The sequence below is a fragment of the Spermophilus citellus genome (assembly GCF_964194105.1).
Source record: "Spermophilus citellus genome assembly, chromosome: 12".
Lineage (NCBI taxonomy): Eukaryota > Metazoa > Chordata > Mammalia > Rodentia > Sciuridae > Spermophilus > Spermophilus citellus.
The window spans coordinates 52,556,883-52,575,638 of NC_138198.1; the positions used below are offsets into that span (position 1 = coordinate 52,556,883).

General features: G+C 47.7%; 1 protein-coding gene across 1 annotated transcript in view; it reads left to right on the top strand.

The window, feature by feature from the left end:
• Positions 1-319: 319 nt before the first annotated feature.
• LOC308632040 (obscurin-like) overlaps positions 320-18,756 on the top strand; it is a gene marked incomplete at its 5' end in the record, with an annotated part of 33,015 nt that continues 14,578 nt past the window's right edge. Inside the window, 6 exons of the mRNA XM_081263694.1 lie at positions 320-508; positions 13,965-14,193; positions 14,327-14,608; positions 14,969-15,342; positions 15,737-16,606; positions 17,415-17,694. Of these exons, the coding sequence (XP_081119820.1) occupies positions 320-508; positions 13,965-14,193; positions 14,327-14,608; positions 14,969-15,342; positions 15,737-16,606; positions 17,415-17,694 (2,224 nt within the window). The remainder of the gene's footprint in view (positions 509-13,964; positions 14,194-14,326; positions 14,609-14,968; positions 15,343-15,736; positions 16,607-17,414; positions 17,695-18,756) is intronic.

Genomic DNA, 18,756 nt, shown 5'->3' on the forward strand with positions numbered 1-18,756 from the left:
GTACAGTTCTGGGTAGTAGCAAGCAGCAAACAGTGACAGGCCTGGCAAGGTCCCAGGTGTTCTTTAAATCAGGGTCTTCTTTAAACTACTGTCAAAGTAGACAGAGAGCAAAGGGTGGTAGTTAATTGGTAGAAAATAAACAGAAGCAAAGGAGCTAACGGGAAAATACATCAAAAGAAAAGGAGTCATGAGACTAACTCTTGACAGGTCCGTTGATGTTGACGTGAAGCTAGGAACTGTGGCTGAAGTTGTCATCATGGGTCTGGGAAGGAAGGTCCCTATCATAGTGCAGGTGCACTAAGGTGACTTGTCACCAGCTATGGACCCCAGTGCCCACATTAACATGGGCCTGACTTGTAGAGGAAGCCCCCTTAAACAGGATGGCCATCAGGACAGTTCCAGAGAGGACCAGCTAAGGTCAAAATCTCCACTGCCCGACGTGAAGAAGGAGGAGGTGACCAAACACCTTACTGGCCAAGAGTACAGAAGGGGGTCCCCAGCTCTCCTGGTAAACATCCAAGAGTAATAAAACTGGGGACCGCGTTGTCTCCTTTGTTGTTCTCTGCTCAGAGATAGCACGCTCTCTCTCTCTGTCTCTCTCTACCCCTCTTTCTTTCTTGTGCTCTCTGCTTGAACCTCAATTTGCTTTTACTCTACTTTCACTTATAAAGTTCTCCTGCATGGCTTTTGGCATCTGACTTTAAACTTTCTTTTGTTGGAACACAGAACCGAGGTTTCAGCTCCCTGCTTTCCTGTGACATATTACTTGGTGCCTCTACTTAGACGGAGAGCCAACTATAGGAGCCTCGCTCATCTCCCAGCCTTGGTTGGGATGATGTCTAACTTGACGTCTTGCCTTTTGCCTTGGACTTCTCTGTGCATTTTCTTCTGCTCAAAGCTCCCCAGTTTGTGGTACCCATAGGCTCTGTCTGTCATGTGTCATTTTGTTGCATTTGCTCAGCTTTTTATGCAGTCAACAGCTGCAGCGACGTTTTATCTGTTCTGGGGGCATGTAGGCTTCTGCTCTCTCTTGCTTCTTGCCGCATTTTTATGATTTTGAGCAGGGCCACTACGGAGGCGAGGGGCCATCTCCACCACTTGGCTGCTGCCTTATGGTGTCCACCTGACTCGCTTTGGGAATGGGCATTGTACAGGCTTATGTGAGAAGCTACATTCAGAATCTGGAGGGTACGTAACCCGTCACCTCTATCTACTATGATCCTAGTTCTTTGTTATGGCATTTGTCCTGTGGTCATTTGCTCTGTTTCCAACATAGTGACACAAAAGCCTCCCCCCCCACTTTCATTGTCCAGTCTAAACTACTCTTAAAATGCAACCAGAAGGATTAAGGAGCACTTCCCCAAGTTATTGAAGATGTTTCTCAAATTAGATTACAAGCCTGAGTGACAGAGGGTTCAGCAGGTGAGCCATGAGTCGCGGAGCTTGGACAGGCATGCCGCACCACATTCTCGGGAACCAAGGCAGGGACACCTCCTGGTTCTGGGTTCAGAATGGAGTGTAGGGGAGGGACACCTTCCTATGTCCATCTCTCTTGGACGTCCGTACTGCTGAGGGATGTCTGGGGTATGGACAGACTCTGGCTTCATCTTACAGAGGGGAAATACTCCTGCACAGGGTTTTAAGCCACAGTGGTTAGCGCAGATAGTCCGGCAGGCTTCAACCTTGTTCCATGGCCACTCGTGGAACAAATTACTAGGAGACCAGGAAAATAATGGCCAAATTATCCGAGGATAAACTTTTTGCCTCTCACTATCAAAACAGCAGTTTCTCTGCTCCTTATCTGCCTGTCTGATACCCATCTGGAATGTAAGCTGCATAAGCAAGTGTCCACATCAATTTGAGACCAGAGGGGGAAAAAAAATGTCACCTTCGATTCCAAGCTGCTGTGGGACAAATCATACTGTTTTCTTTTTTCTTGTACTCGGGGATTTTTGCTCTTTCAATCAATTCCTCCCTAAATGATTTTCTCTTCTCTCCAGATGGGCACAGGGAAGAAAAATGGAAAAATCCTGTGTGTACAAGTCTTATTTAAAAAAAAAAACAAACCTTTTGCCTGAGGACTTCCCAGGCTCCCACATTCTTTAAGTATTTGGGCTAACTCTTACCCTCTCCTTAACCCTAGGGCATGATCCATTCTCTCAGATGGAGTCCTTACCCTTTACCAAGGGTGAGCACGGAGCCTTCTCCTGTCTGTCAGTCCTCGTGGCTCTCAGCGAGAGCATCTGCTGTAGCAATTTCTTTCTCAGTTTCATAGCAGACAACCTCTGGGCCTCATGAAATATTTTTCCTGTGTGATTAGACTTTTGCCCACTCCAGATTCCATGTTAAATTCCGTGGTATTTATATATTTGGTCTTTGTCCCTAGTTCCTGGAAGTTTCTAAAACCTTTGGGCTTCCCTGAGGGACAGGAGTGCCTTTTGCTATTCATTATGGGTCTTTCCTCATACTTGAGTTTGGCTCAGGTGGCGGCCCTAATTCCAGAATTAGCCAAGAGAAAGACCAAGGGTCCAGAGGCTGGGAACCTCCAGCCCCACCTACCAGCTACCAGGGATGGAGGTGTGGGCAGCTGGAGACTGAATTCTCTGTAATGAGACTCAGAGCTTTCGGGTTGGGAAGTAAATGCACTGGCCTGATGAGAGGGTGACAGTCTTCGAGAAGCTCTGCGTACTTTCTACACCTTCCTTACGCATCTCTTCAGTTCCTGAGTTTTTCCTTTCAAATAACTAGTAAACACGAAATAAGGTGCTCTCCTGAGTTCTGTGAGCTGTTGTAGCAAATTATCATACTTGAAAGGGGCCAGGTATTTTTGAGACTCCCCTGATTTGTAGCCAACCCAGACGGAAATGTTGCTTCCTTGGGGACCCAAGGCTTTGGGTGGCATCTGAAGTGAAGGCAGTCTTGTGGGACTGAGCCTGTGCCTGTGGAGTCTGATGCCAACTACCTCTAGTTAGTGTCAGAATTTAATTAAACTCTAGGACACTCATTTGGTGTTGGAAGGTTGGATCATCAATTGGTGTAAGAAAAAACCCCACGCATTCGGTATCCAAAGTGTTGTGAATGAAAACAGCACAGAACCCAAGCAAACCTTTGACACACATCTCTTCCCCACGTGCTAGAGATTCCATTCCTTGAATGTCCTGGGCCAAGTTCCAGTTAGCTCAAGACCACTGCTGTCTTTGAACTTAACCTGCAGGAAGATGTTCCTAGAACAGAAAGATAGAGGATGGAGGGATGGCAATCTTGTAGCCCTCTTCCCTCGAGCGTCAGTCTCCTGAAGGACTGCTGCCCATATAAGCCTGTTGTGCAATGCCTGGAAATGGCTGCTTCACAGTTTTGTTGATTTTTACTACAGTTGTTCTTTTGGCTGAAGGCAGCCGGGCCTGCTACTAAGTTGGGCAGAGTGGAAGTTCCAGGTACTGAGCCCTGAACAATCACTGTGGCTATTGTGCAGAAGTTAGCAGACTTCTCAACCAGAAGCCCACTCAGGGGGGTCTAACGAATGGGGTCTGGCCACTGGCACCAAACAAAAAATGGGAAAAGTAATGGTGTAAAGCAGGAAAGGAACTTTAACCAGCATGGCTATCCCGGGTTGACGAAGAGAGATCTGTGCCCTTTGGAAGGGCTGACAGTGACTGAAAGGGGAATGGCAGGGGAAGGGGTGAGGGCTAGCATTCCTGCCGGTGTCCTTCATTGTTGTCATCCCAGGATAAGACAGGCAGGGCTTCTTCTGTGATAAGAAAGCAGCTGTTGCCAGGGAGTAGTTTCAACTCATCACTAGATGTTTATGGATCAGGCCTGTTTTTCCTGGAATTTCAGGTGACTCATAGCTAAGGGAATAGATGCAAAATAGAGGCTGACTGCTAAATCCTCAAGCCTGCAGGTGGCTGCCCCTTGGATACCTGCCGGTGAAAGTGAGAGTAAGTCCCTGTTGCATAGACAGTGGACCAAAGGACATATGACAGAGGCAGGGAAGAGGGTTCTGAGTGAGTCCTGGAGTTGCTGGAATAAGCTCATGGCCTCACGGATAGGAGAAGGAGGGACATGTGTTGGTTATCTAGGGGTTAAAAGGGAAAAGAGCCAGCCTTCCTTTGGGGGATCTGGGGCAAAGAGTTAAGGATGACTTCTATGGTTCCTGCTTGAGCATCCTGAGTTGGTAGCCAGAGATAAGGTCAAAGTCTAAAGTGTGTTCACATGTGCTTTTTATAATAATAATAATAATAATAATAATAATACTGCATTTACAAAGCGAGCAGAACTCTATTCAATAAAGATCTTGAGGAGCCTACTCAGTGTGTGATCGTATGCCCACAAGTGGTGCTCAACAGGCCCTGAGGACACATACATCAGCATACGCAGGATGTACGCACTGCTGTACTCAGTGAACACACACAGAACAGAGGAACCAACATTTCAAAGCTGACCTTGACTTGAACACCCCCTCCCAATCCTCTCAAGGTGCAGGTCTAGACAGGTGGGGTCATGTCAGGGTCCTTCATCTATGTCTGGAAAGCTTCAGCCTAGACCCATCTCACCGACACCCAGGGGGAATAGTGAGGAGCAGAGTCCACATGGAGGAGAGAGCGCCAAGTGGGGCTTGCAGAGCCTGTTTTTTTAAGGGAGGAAAACCACAGAGGTACAATGACATTCTTATCCCTTGTATGATATGATGATAAGCAAGGTGCACGCCGTCAACTTGACTGACCACTGTTGGTATTGACTTTGGTCACCAGAGAAAACGTTCATCTTTCTTCTTCAAAAACTGCAAAATCACTGTTTTATTCTCCTTTCCATGCCGAGATGTTGGCAGAAGATCATAACGCACATTCCGTATTTAAGGAGTGGGTTGTTGCGCTCCATCTCCTGGAGGGCCTCATCTCCTTTTGGAACAGATTTTCATCTTGAATCCATAGTAATCAAGGTGGTGAAAATGAAGATATTGAAGGCTTAGTTGTAAGAAGCCCATGATGACAGGTGACATTAAAAATGATCTCTCTCCTTATTAAACCCATTGTGCATAAAAATTAAGCACATTAAATACTAATGTATATAATATTGACAGGTTTTAGATTACATTTCATGCTGCAGACTGAGAAATATCTCATTTTTCAACCTCAATTGTATCATTTTGGTTGAGTCAGCTTTTTCACTGCAGTGACTAAAAGAACTGACATGAATGATTTTGAGGAGGAGAAGTTTATTAGGGACTCACAGTTTCAGAGGTCTTGGTCCATAGACAGCCGGCTCCATTCCTTGGGCTCAAGGTGAGGCCGAACATCAAGGCAGAGGAGTGTGGCAGAGGGAAGCAGCTCACACGGGGATCAGAAAGCAGAGAGAGAGAGAGAGAGAGACTCCACTGACCAGATGCAGCATATATACCCCAAGAGTGGGCCCCCAATGACCCACCTCCACCAGCCACACCCTAACCCACCCAGTTAATCCAATCACAGAAACATTTCACTGATTGGATTAAGAGTCTCATGCTTCGATCATTCCTTCTCTAAACCCTTTCACTGTTCCACTCCTGAGCTCTTGGGGGACATCTCACGTCCAAACCATAACATCTTTCTTCTAAATGCCAACACTTCATAGAACACTGGGTTGAAAGAAGGACAGATCAGGGGAAGTTTGCTTTGACACAGCAAATCAAATTTCTTCACATGATTGTCTTTGGATTCAGGATTCGACTGTCTCTACCAATGAGCAAAAATGGACCCAACATTTGGTAACATGAAGAAATCAATCTGAAATAACAACGGACCGACCCTTCTCTTCATGGTTCTTAGGTAAAGATGGCGGCATGGTTTGCCCATCATCCTGAGCAGTGGAACGGTTCCAATGGCTCTGGTCTCCCAGGAAGCTCTGCAGGGAAGGTTCTTGCTGAGAAGCTGATGAATGTTCTTCCCGGGACTGTGTAGGAAAATCACAAAGTCATCTCCATGGCCAAGTTGTGAGACTGAGAAGCATCAAATTCTGGAATGCCATAGCACTCACATGAAAGACTACGATGGTGTTGGATGCCTCTGTTGTAACTAAACACATTTTTACTGAACATTATTTGGTCACCATGACACAAGCCTGAGAGAGATAAGGCTGTTGCTGACCCGGAATATAAGAGGAAGTGTCTGGGGATTCTTGTGCTCTCTTTCCATCATGTCCACCTGTTTTCCTGCGACTGGCAGGGAGGGCCTGGGCCATGCCTAGGACATGTGTTGTGTAGAGTGAAAAATCCCAGAGAACTCCGTAAGTGTTCCAAAACAAGAAAAATTTCATCTTTTTAGTTACTAAATCAATACAAGCAAATCCTTTTATCAGTTTGCAGAGTTTTCAAGTTAATCTGCCAAAAAAGAAAGGCACCAGTAAGATAATAAATTCCTTATAATACTGATGGGGGTTCACCACTGGCCTCTTCAGAAAAGTGATTTAAAGAGTATGAAACCGGGGGGGGGGGGGGGGGGGGGGGGGGCTGGGGATGTGGCTCAAGCGGTAGCGCACTCGCCTGGCATGTGTGCGGCCCGGGTTCGGTCCTCAGCACCACATACAAAGGTGTTGTGTCCGCCAAAAACTAAAAAATAAAGATTAAAATTTCTCTTTAAAAAAAAAAAAGAGTATGAAACGGCACTGCAAAAGTTGTCTACTGAAAACAGAATTAATAGTGTTAGGGCTGGGGATGTGGCTCAAGTGGTAGCGCACGCATGCACTCGGCCGGGTTCGATCCTCAGCACCACATACAGACAAAGATGTTGTGTCCGCCGAAAACTAAAAAATAAATATTAAAAAAAATAGTGTTAAACCCCTGGACAAATAAACAAATGAAACAGACCTAAAATCAAGAACACTTGATTGACAAGTTTTGGAAAACTAGTCAATCATAAAGTTCATGTCTCAAATCACTGGGACAAAAAAAGAGAGAGACTTTTCATAAGTAGTTTTGGGACATGGTGTGGGTATCTGGGAAACTGAGGCCAGTTTTCACAACACACACAAAAAGGAACCCTGTAAAGATAGGAACTAGAAAGAAGCCACGCAGGGTCTCCCTGTCCTGGCTGCTTCCGATGGGAACTCTGGGAGTGGACCCTTCTAGAACTTTCCTTCCAGCTGTGCCCCTTCCTCCCCGACTCAGTCACCCCAGGGGCTGTCAGGGTCAGGCCTTGCACCTGTGCAGAAGCCTTGGCCTTGTACCAGAGACCGCCCCTGGCTAGCAGGCAGCTTCCAGGCTCCTGCCCTGTCCTGTTTCTTCCTCTCTGGTTGCCTCATACAATCCCTCCACTTCAAAAGAGACCACACCTGCCTTCTCCTCACCCCCAGCGACCTCTGTTCTATGTTTGGAAAGTGTCTCCAGGCAGTAAGCCCTGGTGACCCTGTGGCTCTCAGCTGTTGGCATCATCTTAGGAATTCAGCCCTGGTGCTGTTTTCTAAAACCTGGAAACAGCTGCCTCCGGGATTTTCCCACTGCCTTCCCTGCCCCACGCCTTTGGGGGACTTGGAGTTGAACTCAGGGCCTGGTCCTCCAGGCCAGTGCTCTGCACGGAGTCACATCCCCAGCCCTTCAGGTCACTGTTCCTTATGGTGGAGCCGCAGGCCTGCTGGACTGTGCCCTTGGGCTCTCTGCTTGTGACATCAACGTGCTCAAGGTATCTTGTCACTCCATCCTGTAGGATTTCCTACCATCTGGATTTGACAGATGGCGACCTCACGACCTCATTTTACTCCTTCATTTATCTTCTGTATTTTCTATGAACTTTTTCTTTTTATTTTAGTTGTAGATTGACTCAATGCCTTTATTTGTTTTTAGGTGGTGCTAGGATTGAACCCAGTGCCTCACATTGGCAAAGCAAGTGCTCTACCACTGAGCTGCAATCCAGCCCCTGTGAACTTTTTTTTTTTAAATATCTTTAGTGTAGATGGCCACAATACCTTTATTTTGTTTAGTTTCTTCATGTGGGTGCTGGGGATCGAACCCAGGGCCTCATGCATGCTAGGCAAGCGCTCTACCACTGAGCCCCAGCCCAGGCCCCTATGAACTTTTAATTGCAGCTACAGGTTTGTTTGTATTTTCTTTCTTTCTTTTTTCTTTTTCATAAAAAATTTCCAATATTGTACAATTTTTTTCTTTTTTCTTTCTTTCTTTTTTTTTAAGGGGGCTCAGAGCTGGGGGTCTGCAGGAGTGGGTGAGTCTTGCTTTTTTATAGACCCCAGAACCCCCCACCTTCCAGTGTACTTCCTTTTGCTTCAAAACAGAAGACACAGAAGTTGTGCATAGTGATATGAAAATCAGGTTCAAGTGTTGTGTGCTGAGCCAGCCCACGGAAAGTTTCCCAGGAACCTGGCTAGATACGTGTCTTTGTTAGAGTCACAGAGTAGTGCTTTTTCTAATCATACTATTTCTCCTCCGGTTACTAGATGCTTTTTTTTTTTTTCTGAAATGAAACATTGGTGAGTGAATTTGTTTCTAAATAAAAAGAACTTGATGATCAAGTTCAAATGCTTCACGACAAAAGGAAAATGGAGACTTTGCAATTCAGACCAGAGACAAAGGGCTAATTTAAATATTCCACTGAATCCTGAAAATGACCAAGATATAAACCAAATATGCAATAAAAATTGTATAAAGATATGAGGTTATAGTTTCTAGGAAAAAAAAAATTACAAAGCAGGGCTTGTTGGCTTGTCTGTAATCCCAGAGACTTGGGCGGCTGAGAAAAGAGGATTGCAAGTTTGAGGCTAGCCTCAGCAACTTAGTGGGGACTTGTCTTAAAATAAAAAATAAAAAAGGGCTGGGGATGTGGCTCTGTGGTTAAGCAGCCCTGGGTTCAATCCCCAGTACAAAACAAAAACAAAAACAACAACAAAAAAAACCCCAACCAACCAAACAACAACAACAAAACAACTTACAAAAGGCTCTAACACAAAGAAAAATAATTTCACACTTACTCACAGTAAGGTAAATGAAACCAAAGCTATAATTCCACTTTCTTGACTATTACAAGGACTATGATTACAATTTTTGTTGGTGAAATTGTGGGATAAAGGACACTTTTATACATTTCCTTAAAAAGAAGGTACATTTACTCTTCCTTTTTATATCAACAATTTCAAATTTAGAAATTGCTCCTCCAAGTATACTTGTGCATTGTGAAATGTTATATTTATAAATTGTTATATTTATAAATGTTATATTTATACTTTCTACAGTAGCAAAAATACTAGAAGGAGCCTATTGATTATGGATTAAGTAAATAAAGTGCATCGAGACATGGAACAAGGGGCAATTTTTAAAAAAATAAGGCTCTTTCTGTAGTTATCTGGAATCATATAAGAGGTTGTTAGAAGAAAACTTGGGAGAATTCTTTCCCAACTTCTTTCAAGAATAATGTGCCTAAGACAAAAAGCTCCAATAAAATAAGTGAAATAGTTGATAAAATTGGCTACCATAAAATAAAAATCTTCTGCATACAGCCAAACAACCAAAGTCAAAAGTTGAAAATTGAAAAAGTATTTCCAATCTATATCATAGATCAGTCATTAATATCCTATAAAGATATAAGTTTCAAAACTCATGAAGAAAAGCTTCCAGAAAAGAAGCAAAGATAGGAGCCCATGTGAATTCTTGGGATTTGATGAGATGGGACAGAAAAATGAATAGTGAGATATGATAGCTCTAAACTGAGATTGGTTAATAATCACATATGTAAATAAATGGCAGTGCAGTGGCGCATGCCTGTAATCCCAGGAGCTGGGGAGCCTGAGACAGGAGGGTCACAAGTTCAAAGCCAGCCTCAGCAAAAGGGAGGCCCTAAGCAACTCAGTGAGACCCTGTCTCTAAATAAAATACAAAATAGGGTTGGGGATGTGGCTCAGTGGTCAAGTGCTCCTGAGTTCCATCCCTGGTACCCCCTCCCCGCAAAAAAAGTAAATAAGATGAACACTCCTAGAGTAAAAAGCAAGACCTACACATATATTCTCTAAAACATACAATCTGAATATGAATGCACACATATGTTAGACAATAAGGAGATGGAAAACAGATACTGCGCAATCATAAGCATAAGGAAGCTGGAGCTTTCTTATATTAATTCAAATGAAATTTGAAATTAATTCCAAAACTGCAATAGAAAAAGATGTTTCATAATGAGAGAAGGCCAACTCATTAAACTGTCTCAGCGATTCTAAGTGTGTATTCACCCATAACAAGAGCTTCAAAATACATGAAGCGAATTTTATTAGAACCGAGTGGGGAAATTTGCCAACACAATTTCTAGTTAAAGAAACAAGAAAAATAAGAATAAAAGAATGTTGATCTAATACTGTAAGTCAACCTGTTCATTGATATTAATAAAATGTTATGCCACAAAAACACTAGAAGACATGTTCTTTTAAGTGCATATGAAATGTTCACCAGGTTAGTTCTTATGCTGGTGAAATAAATTCTAATATGTTTTAAAACATTAGGACTGTTTAATAATAATGATAACTATCTAGGGAGGGAGAGAACTTTGGGAAGCAATGGATTTCCTTGGTCCTGGGGGTTGAATCGGAGGGGTACTTAACCACTGAGCCACATCCCCAGCCCTGTTTTATATTTTATTTGGAGGCGGGTTTCACTTGCTCAGCCTTTGTGAGTCCCTGAGCCCAGCCACATGGGCTGTGCCCTTAGACTTCACTTCCTAGAGGCCGTACCTTTAATGCTGTCACACTGCCCTTAAGTTTCAACACATGAATTTTGGGAATCAGTGGGTGTATGGCACTTTGAAAATATTAGTCCACAAAAAAGGAACCCCCAACTCTAAAAAAAAATGGATGATCATATTACCATATTTTATCAATAGGCTCAAGATTAAAATGTTACTTTACCAAATTGACATAAAGTGTTATAAAATGATCACACTTTGATTTGAAATTGTGACTGATTTCATATGCTCATTTTTTACTTCTGTGAATTCTGTCTTTATTTATACGTAGTTCATGAAATAATTTGTATTTCTCATATATTTTAGGATATTTTCCTAGGTTGTTTTTTCTTTTAAAATATGCGGGCTGGGGATGTGGCTCAAGCGGTAGCGCGCTCGCCTGGCATGCGTGCGGCCCGGGTTCGATCCTCAGCACCACATACCAACAAAGATGTTGTGTCCGCCGAGAACTAAAAAATAAAAATATCAAAAATTCTCTCTCTCTCTCCTCTCTCACTCTCTCTTTTTTAAAAAAAAAATATGCTTTATTATGCCTGAGGGATTTTTAAAATTGTCATTTAATCCACTTAATTTTTCTTAATTTTTGAAATTTACTTATAAAGCCTTTCCAAAAAATATGAAATTTTGTTATAATTTTACCAATTGTTTAAGTATTTTAGAATTTATTTTATTTACATGGTAAGACTGGAAACAACTTTATAGCCTCAAAATAATTACTTAGTTTCCACAACACCTTTCTGCAAGTTTTTCTCAATTTCCTACAAAATTATACTACCAAATATCATGGGGTTTTTGTTGTTGTTTTGGGGTACCAGGACTTGAACACAGGAGCACCTCAGCACTGAGCCATATCTTCGGTTCTATTTTGTATCTTTCTCTACTACAAAAAGCCTCAAAGGTGTTTGCATTCACAGTCTCCAAGCACCTGTACCACTACCTCTAGATTCTGCCTACCCAAGGTAACCTCAGCTAGAGTTGCCACAAATCCAGACTCAAGGTCACCAAACAGCCTTTTCCTGTGCAAGAGAACATGAAGGCTGCAGCCCATACTGGAGGCACAATCCCATGTGATGGGTGTACACCTGCAGCCATATCCATGCACACTGCCAGATGTTGGACTGGCAGTTGCACATGCACAATACCACTTCCAACACCTGCCACCAGCCACTGCTCGCCATATTTAGCAGCCTCTGAAGTTACATACACGTGTCACCAGCTCTGTTTCATGGTGTTATTAACATATGTAAGCACCCAGAGTCCCATTAACCATCCCCACCACCATGTAGCTTTGCCTGAAGAGAGTTGTTCTGTGCCACTGCACACGTTTCTCCTCAGTTCCACTCACAAAAAAAATAGTGCATGTTTACAGCCATCCTCAACACCTCCATGTCCCTGCCACCATACTTCAATTCACAGGTGAGGTTTCTAGCTTTATGCATCCATGATCAGGCCCCAGATCTGTAGATACACAGCAGCCAGGCAAAGCTCTACTTCTGGTCCTTCCCTGAAGCCCTATGTGTCTACAATCAGATCTGATCTTACAGTCCTGTGCTTTAACAAACTAGGTCCCACCTCATAGGCCCTCTTTGCCAGCCCTGGCTTCTGTCCTTGGTCCTAGCTTTTCCTTACTACTTCTCTGCCCACAGGTAGCCTGCCTACATTGCACATGCCTGCAGCTGACACTGCACCAAAGTGTGCACAATGCCTGGCCCATATGTCTTTCACCTTTTCTAGTCTTCTCTGCATTGATCTAGAGGCACTATCTATGACCCAGCTAGTCCTCATAGCAACTCTAGATTTCCCATAGCTCTAGCCACCAATGACCATGAAGGTTCTCATGTTACCAACAGTTGTGCCTGCTAAAAGAGAAGCAATGCATCCTTCAACCTCAGATAACAAAGATGTTGCTCCATGCCACTAGACCAGTGCTATACTAGGTCAGCTTGTCCTCCCGTACTGCTCTGCAGGAAAAAGCTTTTCCATCCTCAAATAAGTCCTTAAGTCTGGAAGAAGTAATGGTTTCTTCAAATGTGCATGCACCTTTTCAAGCTACTAGGGTCAAGAAGAATCAGAGAAACGTGGTAACACAAGGAACACAAAAAGTCTTCATTAAATGAATGGTCCAACAAAATTAGAGACCTTGATATAATGAAAATGGGAGAACAACATAACAGTTGGGTTAAAACAAAATCAGTTCAATGAAGAAAGTTTATACCAGGAGCCAACCCATGACACCCACCCTGATTCAGGCACAGATGACTTCCTATTCCTCTTAGAATAAAGTTCAAAATACTCACCATGGTCCACAGTCCCCATGACCAGGCAATGATCTCCGTAATCCTTTTGTACCCTCCCTTGATCTCGCTCCCTCCCCTCAGGGCCTGTGGCATTATTTCATATCCCTGCACTTCATCCAATGCCTCTGGTAGCACCTTGCTCCCACTTTTCCTGCCATCACAGGACAATGAAGCCCTCACTCAGAAGCAAGCCAGTCTTGGAACCGTGAACACTGAATGCCTAGTTTGTGTCCTTTACAGGGCCTTCTTCATTGTATTTATTGTACTTAATTTGTTTTACCCCTAAATATTAACTGAAATGAAGGAGACCAGACATACTATCTTGGACACTGTTCTAACCTACATAACTGACTTGCACTTTATCTTCCGACTCAGTCAAATTTGCAAAATGAGTGAATAGATGCATGGAGACACTCATGGACTCTCTGCTTCTCTAGGCTTTCAGGTCAGGACCTCTGCATAGGGCCACATCAGCCAGTATCCCTCAATCTCCCTTGATAAGCTTTTTCATTGGCAAAAATAATTTTGGCAAGTCATTTTTTTAAAGAGATAAGCACCATACTTAGGTTCTCATACATGCTAAAGCACTCTACCACTAGGCCATATACCCAACACCTGGGTCAATGCTTTTAAACAAAACAAGATTCCTATAAAATGGTCTAGTGTTGGGGGGCTGGTTGAGGTGACAATTGGAGGGAGCCATATATGGAACACAGAGTTTTCGTGGCAGATGAAAGGCCTTGTGAGGACCACACTGCATACTCTTTGCACTGCTGAGGTTTGGGGAAACCTTTCTGTACCATGCCCACCCAAAAAGAAAAACTTGCCAGCTTAGATTCTTCAGAACTAAATGGAAAACATTAATCAAATAGACTGAACAGACATCTATGGACTATTTAATCCATCAACAATAAATTCATTTGCTTCTCCATGAAACAATGACCATTCTTTGAAATAGCTGTCCTGGGTGGCTCACACAAGCGATGGTGGAGGGGGTCTGTGTGGCTATCGGGTAGAGATGAAGGAGGGGTCCAAGGGCCAGTGGCGTCTGTGCCACGAGCTCGTGCCTGGGCCTGAGTGTGTGGTGGATGGACTGACTCCTGGGGAGACCTACCATTTCCGAGTGGCTGCTGTGGGCCCTGCAGGTGCTGGGGAACCTGTGCACCTGCCCCAGATGGTCAGGCTGGGTAAGTAGCCATCTTGGTCCTGGAGAATGCCCAGCTTCTCCAAGGTGGAGGGAAGAGTTGGCAGGGTGAGGTCTGGACCCTGGAATGCCCCCACACCTGATGTGGCCTGTCCTCCGTGGACACTGTTCCCCAGCAGAACCAGTGGAGCCTGCTCCTCCCCCGCCCCCTACCCCTGTGAGCCGGCAGGTGGTGGCCGGAGAGGATGTCTGTCTGGAGGTGGAGGTGGCAGCTGAGGCCGGCGAGGTCATCTGGCACAAGGGGACGGAGTGCATCCAACCCAGTGGGCACTTTGAGGTCCTTTCCCGGGGGCGGCAGCAGACACTGGCGATCAAGGGCTTCAGCGCAGAAGACCAGGGCGAGTACCGCTGTGGCCCTGCCCACGCCCTGGCCTCCATGGAGGCTGCTACCTTCCAGGGTGAGTACTAGGTTTTGGGCTGGGAAACCTTGAATGTGGAAGGGGGTGGCCTGTCCCACCCCATCACTTTCTCCCGGGAGGTTGTCAGTGCCCCACCTCGGAGCCTGATCCAGGTGCATTCCCTGTGCATGTGTCCCACCCCTGCAGTGTGGGCCTGTGAATCTAGGCCCAGGCTCACTGTGCAGAGCCATTTTCTGTTCTGGTCACCACATTGTCTGTGCAGGAGGTGAACTGACATAGGGAGGGAAGACTGAGGCTCAGTGCTTCTAGACCTGGTAAAACCAGGTGCCAAGTGGGGAACAGAGGTCCAGTGATAGGCTTGGGGTCACAGCTCCGCTGATACCCTCCTGCTCTCCTCAGTGGTGCTGACCCCTGGCTCTGGGGACGAGGCGCCCACACAGCCCAGCCTGCCCCCTGAGGCAGCCCAGGAGGGTGACCTGCACCTGCTGTGGGAGGCCCTGGCCAAGAAGCGTCGCATGAGCCGTGAACCCACGCTGGACTCCATCAGTGAGCTTCCAGAGGAGGATGGCCGCGTGCATCACCTACGGCAGGAGGTGGAGGAGGTGGCCCCTGGCCTCTCTGAGGGCTACTCCACAGCTGATGAGCTGGCACGCACTGGAGAGGCTGACCTCTCGCACACCAGCTCTGACGACGAGTCCCGGGCAGGCACACCTTCCCTGGTTACTTACCTCAAGAAGGCTGGGCGGCCTGGGGTCTCACCCCTGGTCAGCAAGGTGAGCCTCTACTTGGCTTGCAAGGGGAGGCCCAGTGTTTTACCCTTGCCACTACCACCCACGTGCTTGTCCCTCCTTCCACCGATTTCTCCACCCGTCCATCATCCATCTACTGCTAAAGCCTTTTCCTATAAAGCTGGGGCCAGTCCCTCTGGTGTCCCTCATTACCCATCAGTCCCCAGTGGGGACTGTATAGAGTGATTTCAGGGAGTTGGGCTTGCTTTGTGATAGCAACAAGAGCCAGCAGGTACCTCATACTCCATGAGGCTGGCACAGTTGCCAGGGCCTGAGAGGCAGAATGGATAGCCGTGCGGAGATCAGTGCTGGGCCCTGGTCTTGTGTGTCTGGCCTCGCGGCTCCTGTCTCACTGTGATACTGTGCTCTGTGCCCACAGGCCAGGGCCCCAGCACCCTCCTCTGTGGAACCACAGAAGCAGCAGGAGCACCCAGCCCAGGTGCACCCACCACCGATAGGTCTGAGTGCTGAGGATCTGGGCGACCCCTCCATGGACAAAGCAGCAGTGAAGATTCAGGCTGCCTTTAAGGGCTACAAGGTCCGGAAGGAGATGAAGCAGCAGGAAGGACCCGTATTCTCCCACACATTTGGGGACACTGAGGCCCAGGTGGGGGATGCCCTGAGGCTGGAGTGTGTGGTAGCCAGCAAGGCTGATGTGCGAGCATGCTGGCTGAAAGACGGCGTAGAGCTCACTGACGGGCGGCACCACCACATCGACCAGCTCGCAGATGGGACATGCACCCTGCTGGTCACTGGCCTGGGCCGTGCTGACACTGGTCGCGACACCTGTCAGGTGAGCAACAAGTTTGGCTGTGTGAGCCATAGCGCCTGTGTGGTGGTCAGTGGCACCGAGAGTGAGGCCGAGAGCTCCTCCGGGGGCGAGCTGGATGACGCCTTCCACCGCGCTGCCCGGCGTCTGCACCGGCTCTTCCGCACCAAAGGCCCAGCAGAGGTTTCTGACGAGGAGCTGTTTCTTAGCGCTGACGAGGGTCCCGGGGAGCCAGAGCAACCTGCGGACTGGCAGACCTACCGCGAGGATGAGAATTTTGTCTGCATCCGTTTCGAGGCCCTGGCCGAAGCTCACAGGGCAGTCACCTGCTTCCGAGAGATGTTCACCACCATGGGCATTGGGGTGGAGATCAGCCTGGTGGAGCAGGGGCCCAGGGGGGTGGAGATGCGCATTGGCAAGGCGGCCCCTGCCCCTGCAGCACCTCCGGAGCCAGTGTCCACTCAGCTGACTTCTGATGCCGCTGAGTCCAACTGCTCCACAGAGTTGGGTCTGGAGCTGGAGTCCAAGGGGGTAGAGGAGGAGTGAGGCCAGCAGTGGCCAGCACCAGCTGAGAGGTCCAGGGGTTACCTGGGCTCCAGCACTCTGCAAGTGCAGCCTCCGAGGTGTAGAAAGTCCCGACTCATTGAACAGAGCTGAATTTGAATCCTAGAGCTGAATTTGAATCCCAGCTCTGCCTCTTATTAGCTGTGTGAGCTTAGGGAAGCCACAGTCTATCGGAGCCTCGGCTTTCATGTGGGCAAAATGGGAATGTGAATACTTACTTTCTGGAGAGTTTTATTTATTTTTTCCCGAGGAGTCTTGGAGATATAACCCGTATAGAATAGGCACCCACTTCCACAAGGCACTTCACTTCCATTTCACCCACTGAGTTACTTATCAGCCACGCCACATCTCTGCAGGGACAGGAGGTAGCTGGGATCAGTTACCCTGGCACGCCCAGAAGTTGCTCTCCTACACTCCAGATCCCGGACAGCCCTCAGCCTTCCGCAGTTACTGCTCTTCCCATCCCTGTCTAGCGCTTCATCCCTCTTGCCTCCTGGTGGCCTGGGCAGCAGGAGAGACTTTTAGAGAGCTGGGAAGAGGGCTAAGCCTAGCAGGCAAGCTTCAGGGTCTGTGTCACGTCAGGTCTGCAGGTGCTCCCACATGGCCTGTTGCCGGGCAGCTCACACATGTCAGACCACCCAGCTGGTGTGATCGGTGTGTTTGTGGCCACAGGCGTGAGTGGCACGCCCAGGCTAACATGCTACATGCCCTGCCTGCTGTTCTAGCCCCCGTGTTCCTGACGGAGCTGCAGAACCAGGAGGTGCAGGATGGGTACCCCGTGAGCTTCGACTGTGTGGTGACGGGCCAACCTGTGCACAGTGTTCGCTGGTTCAAGGACGGGAAGTTGCTGGAGGAGGATGACCACTACATGATCAATGAGGACCAGCAGGGTGGCCACCAGCTCATCATCAGTGCTGTGGTGCCCACAGACATGGGCGTCTATCGCTGCCTGGCGGAGAACAGCGTGGGCGTCTCCTCCACCAAGGCTGAGCTCCGAGTGGAGCGTGAGTGCACTCTGGGGGTCTGTGTTACCAGGGTGGGGATGAGAGTCTCCTGAGCAGGGCTGGAAGAGTGATCCAGGGCTCTGGTCTTAGACCAGATAGGAGTTAGGGCCTCCAGGTCTTAAGCTGGTGGAGACTTCCCTTGAGCCAAGCTCAAGGCCACAGTTCCCCCGGGAGCCCAATGGTGGAGGGTGGAGGTCTCTTGTGTCTGCCGAAGGCCTCCAGGCTGGGGAGACCAGGAAGGTGTGGAAGAGGAACCAGGGGAGCCCAGCTGCTCAGCCACTGCCTTGGGGCTGCTCTGGAGCCCTGGCTATTGCTGCAGGAGACTCTTGGGCATGCGGGTGGCTGCTGCCACAGAGTGTCAGGACACTTGCTCTTTGTTTAGATTCCTGATGGTGCTCATGGGCCTGGGATCTCCTGGGTGTTGAGGGTTTCTGTTGTTCTAATGAGGTGACTCTTGCAGGGTTCCTGTAGCCTTGGTGGGCAGGCTGTCCAGGAAGACCAAGCTTTGACAGGAAGCCTGGAAAGGGCCCCACCCCATCCACTGAGGATGGCATGTGACATAGCTGGAGTAGGGTGCCCAGGCTGTGGGCCTCAGGGAACTTCGGCCTGATGGAAACAGAGGTGCTGGCAGGGGCTGTGCCCACCACAGCTTGCCCGACATGATCTCACATCTGGCTGCTCCTGAGGTGTCCTTAAGTCACCTTCAGCCTAGGCAACAGGACCCTTGGTTGGCTCTGTGAGCTGCCCTGGCAGGTTAACCCTGCCCCAGGGAGACCATGGGTCCTGATTTATATCCACTGGGTCCACCCCAGCGAGGAGCCTGGGCTTCTGACTAGCCGCTGAAGCAGGTTGTCTTGGGGCCTGACCTGTCCCCAGGCAAACAGGGTCAGAGCTGAGCTGGGCTAGAGGACATGCAGCTGGCAGGTGCCCTGGCCACAGAACTGCTGCTGGTGTGTGTGGGGTCGTGGTGGAGGCTCCCCTGCATACAGGCATGCTTGGAGCTGTGGCATGGTGGGCACTGATGGCTGGTCTCCTTCCAGAGCTGAAAGAGCTCTTCACGTG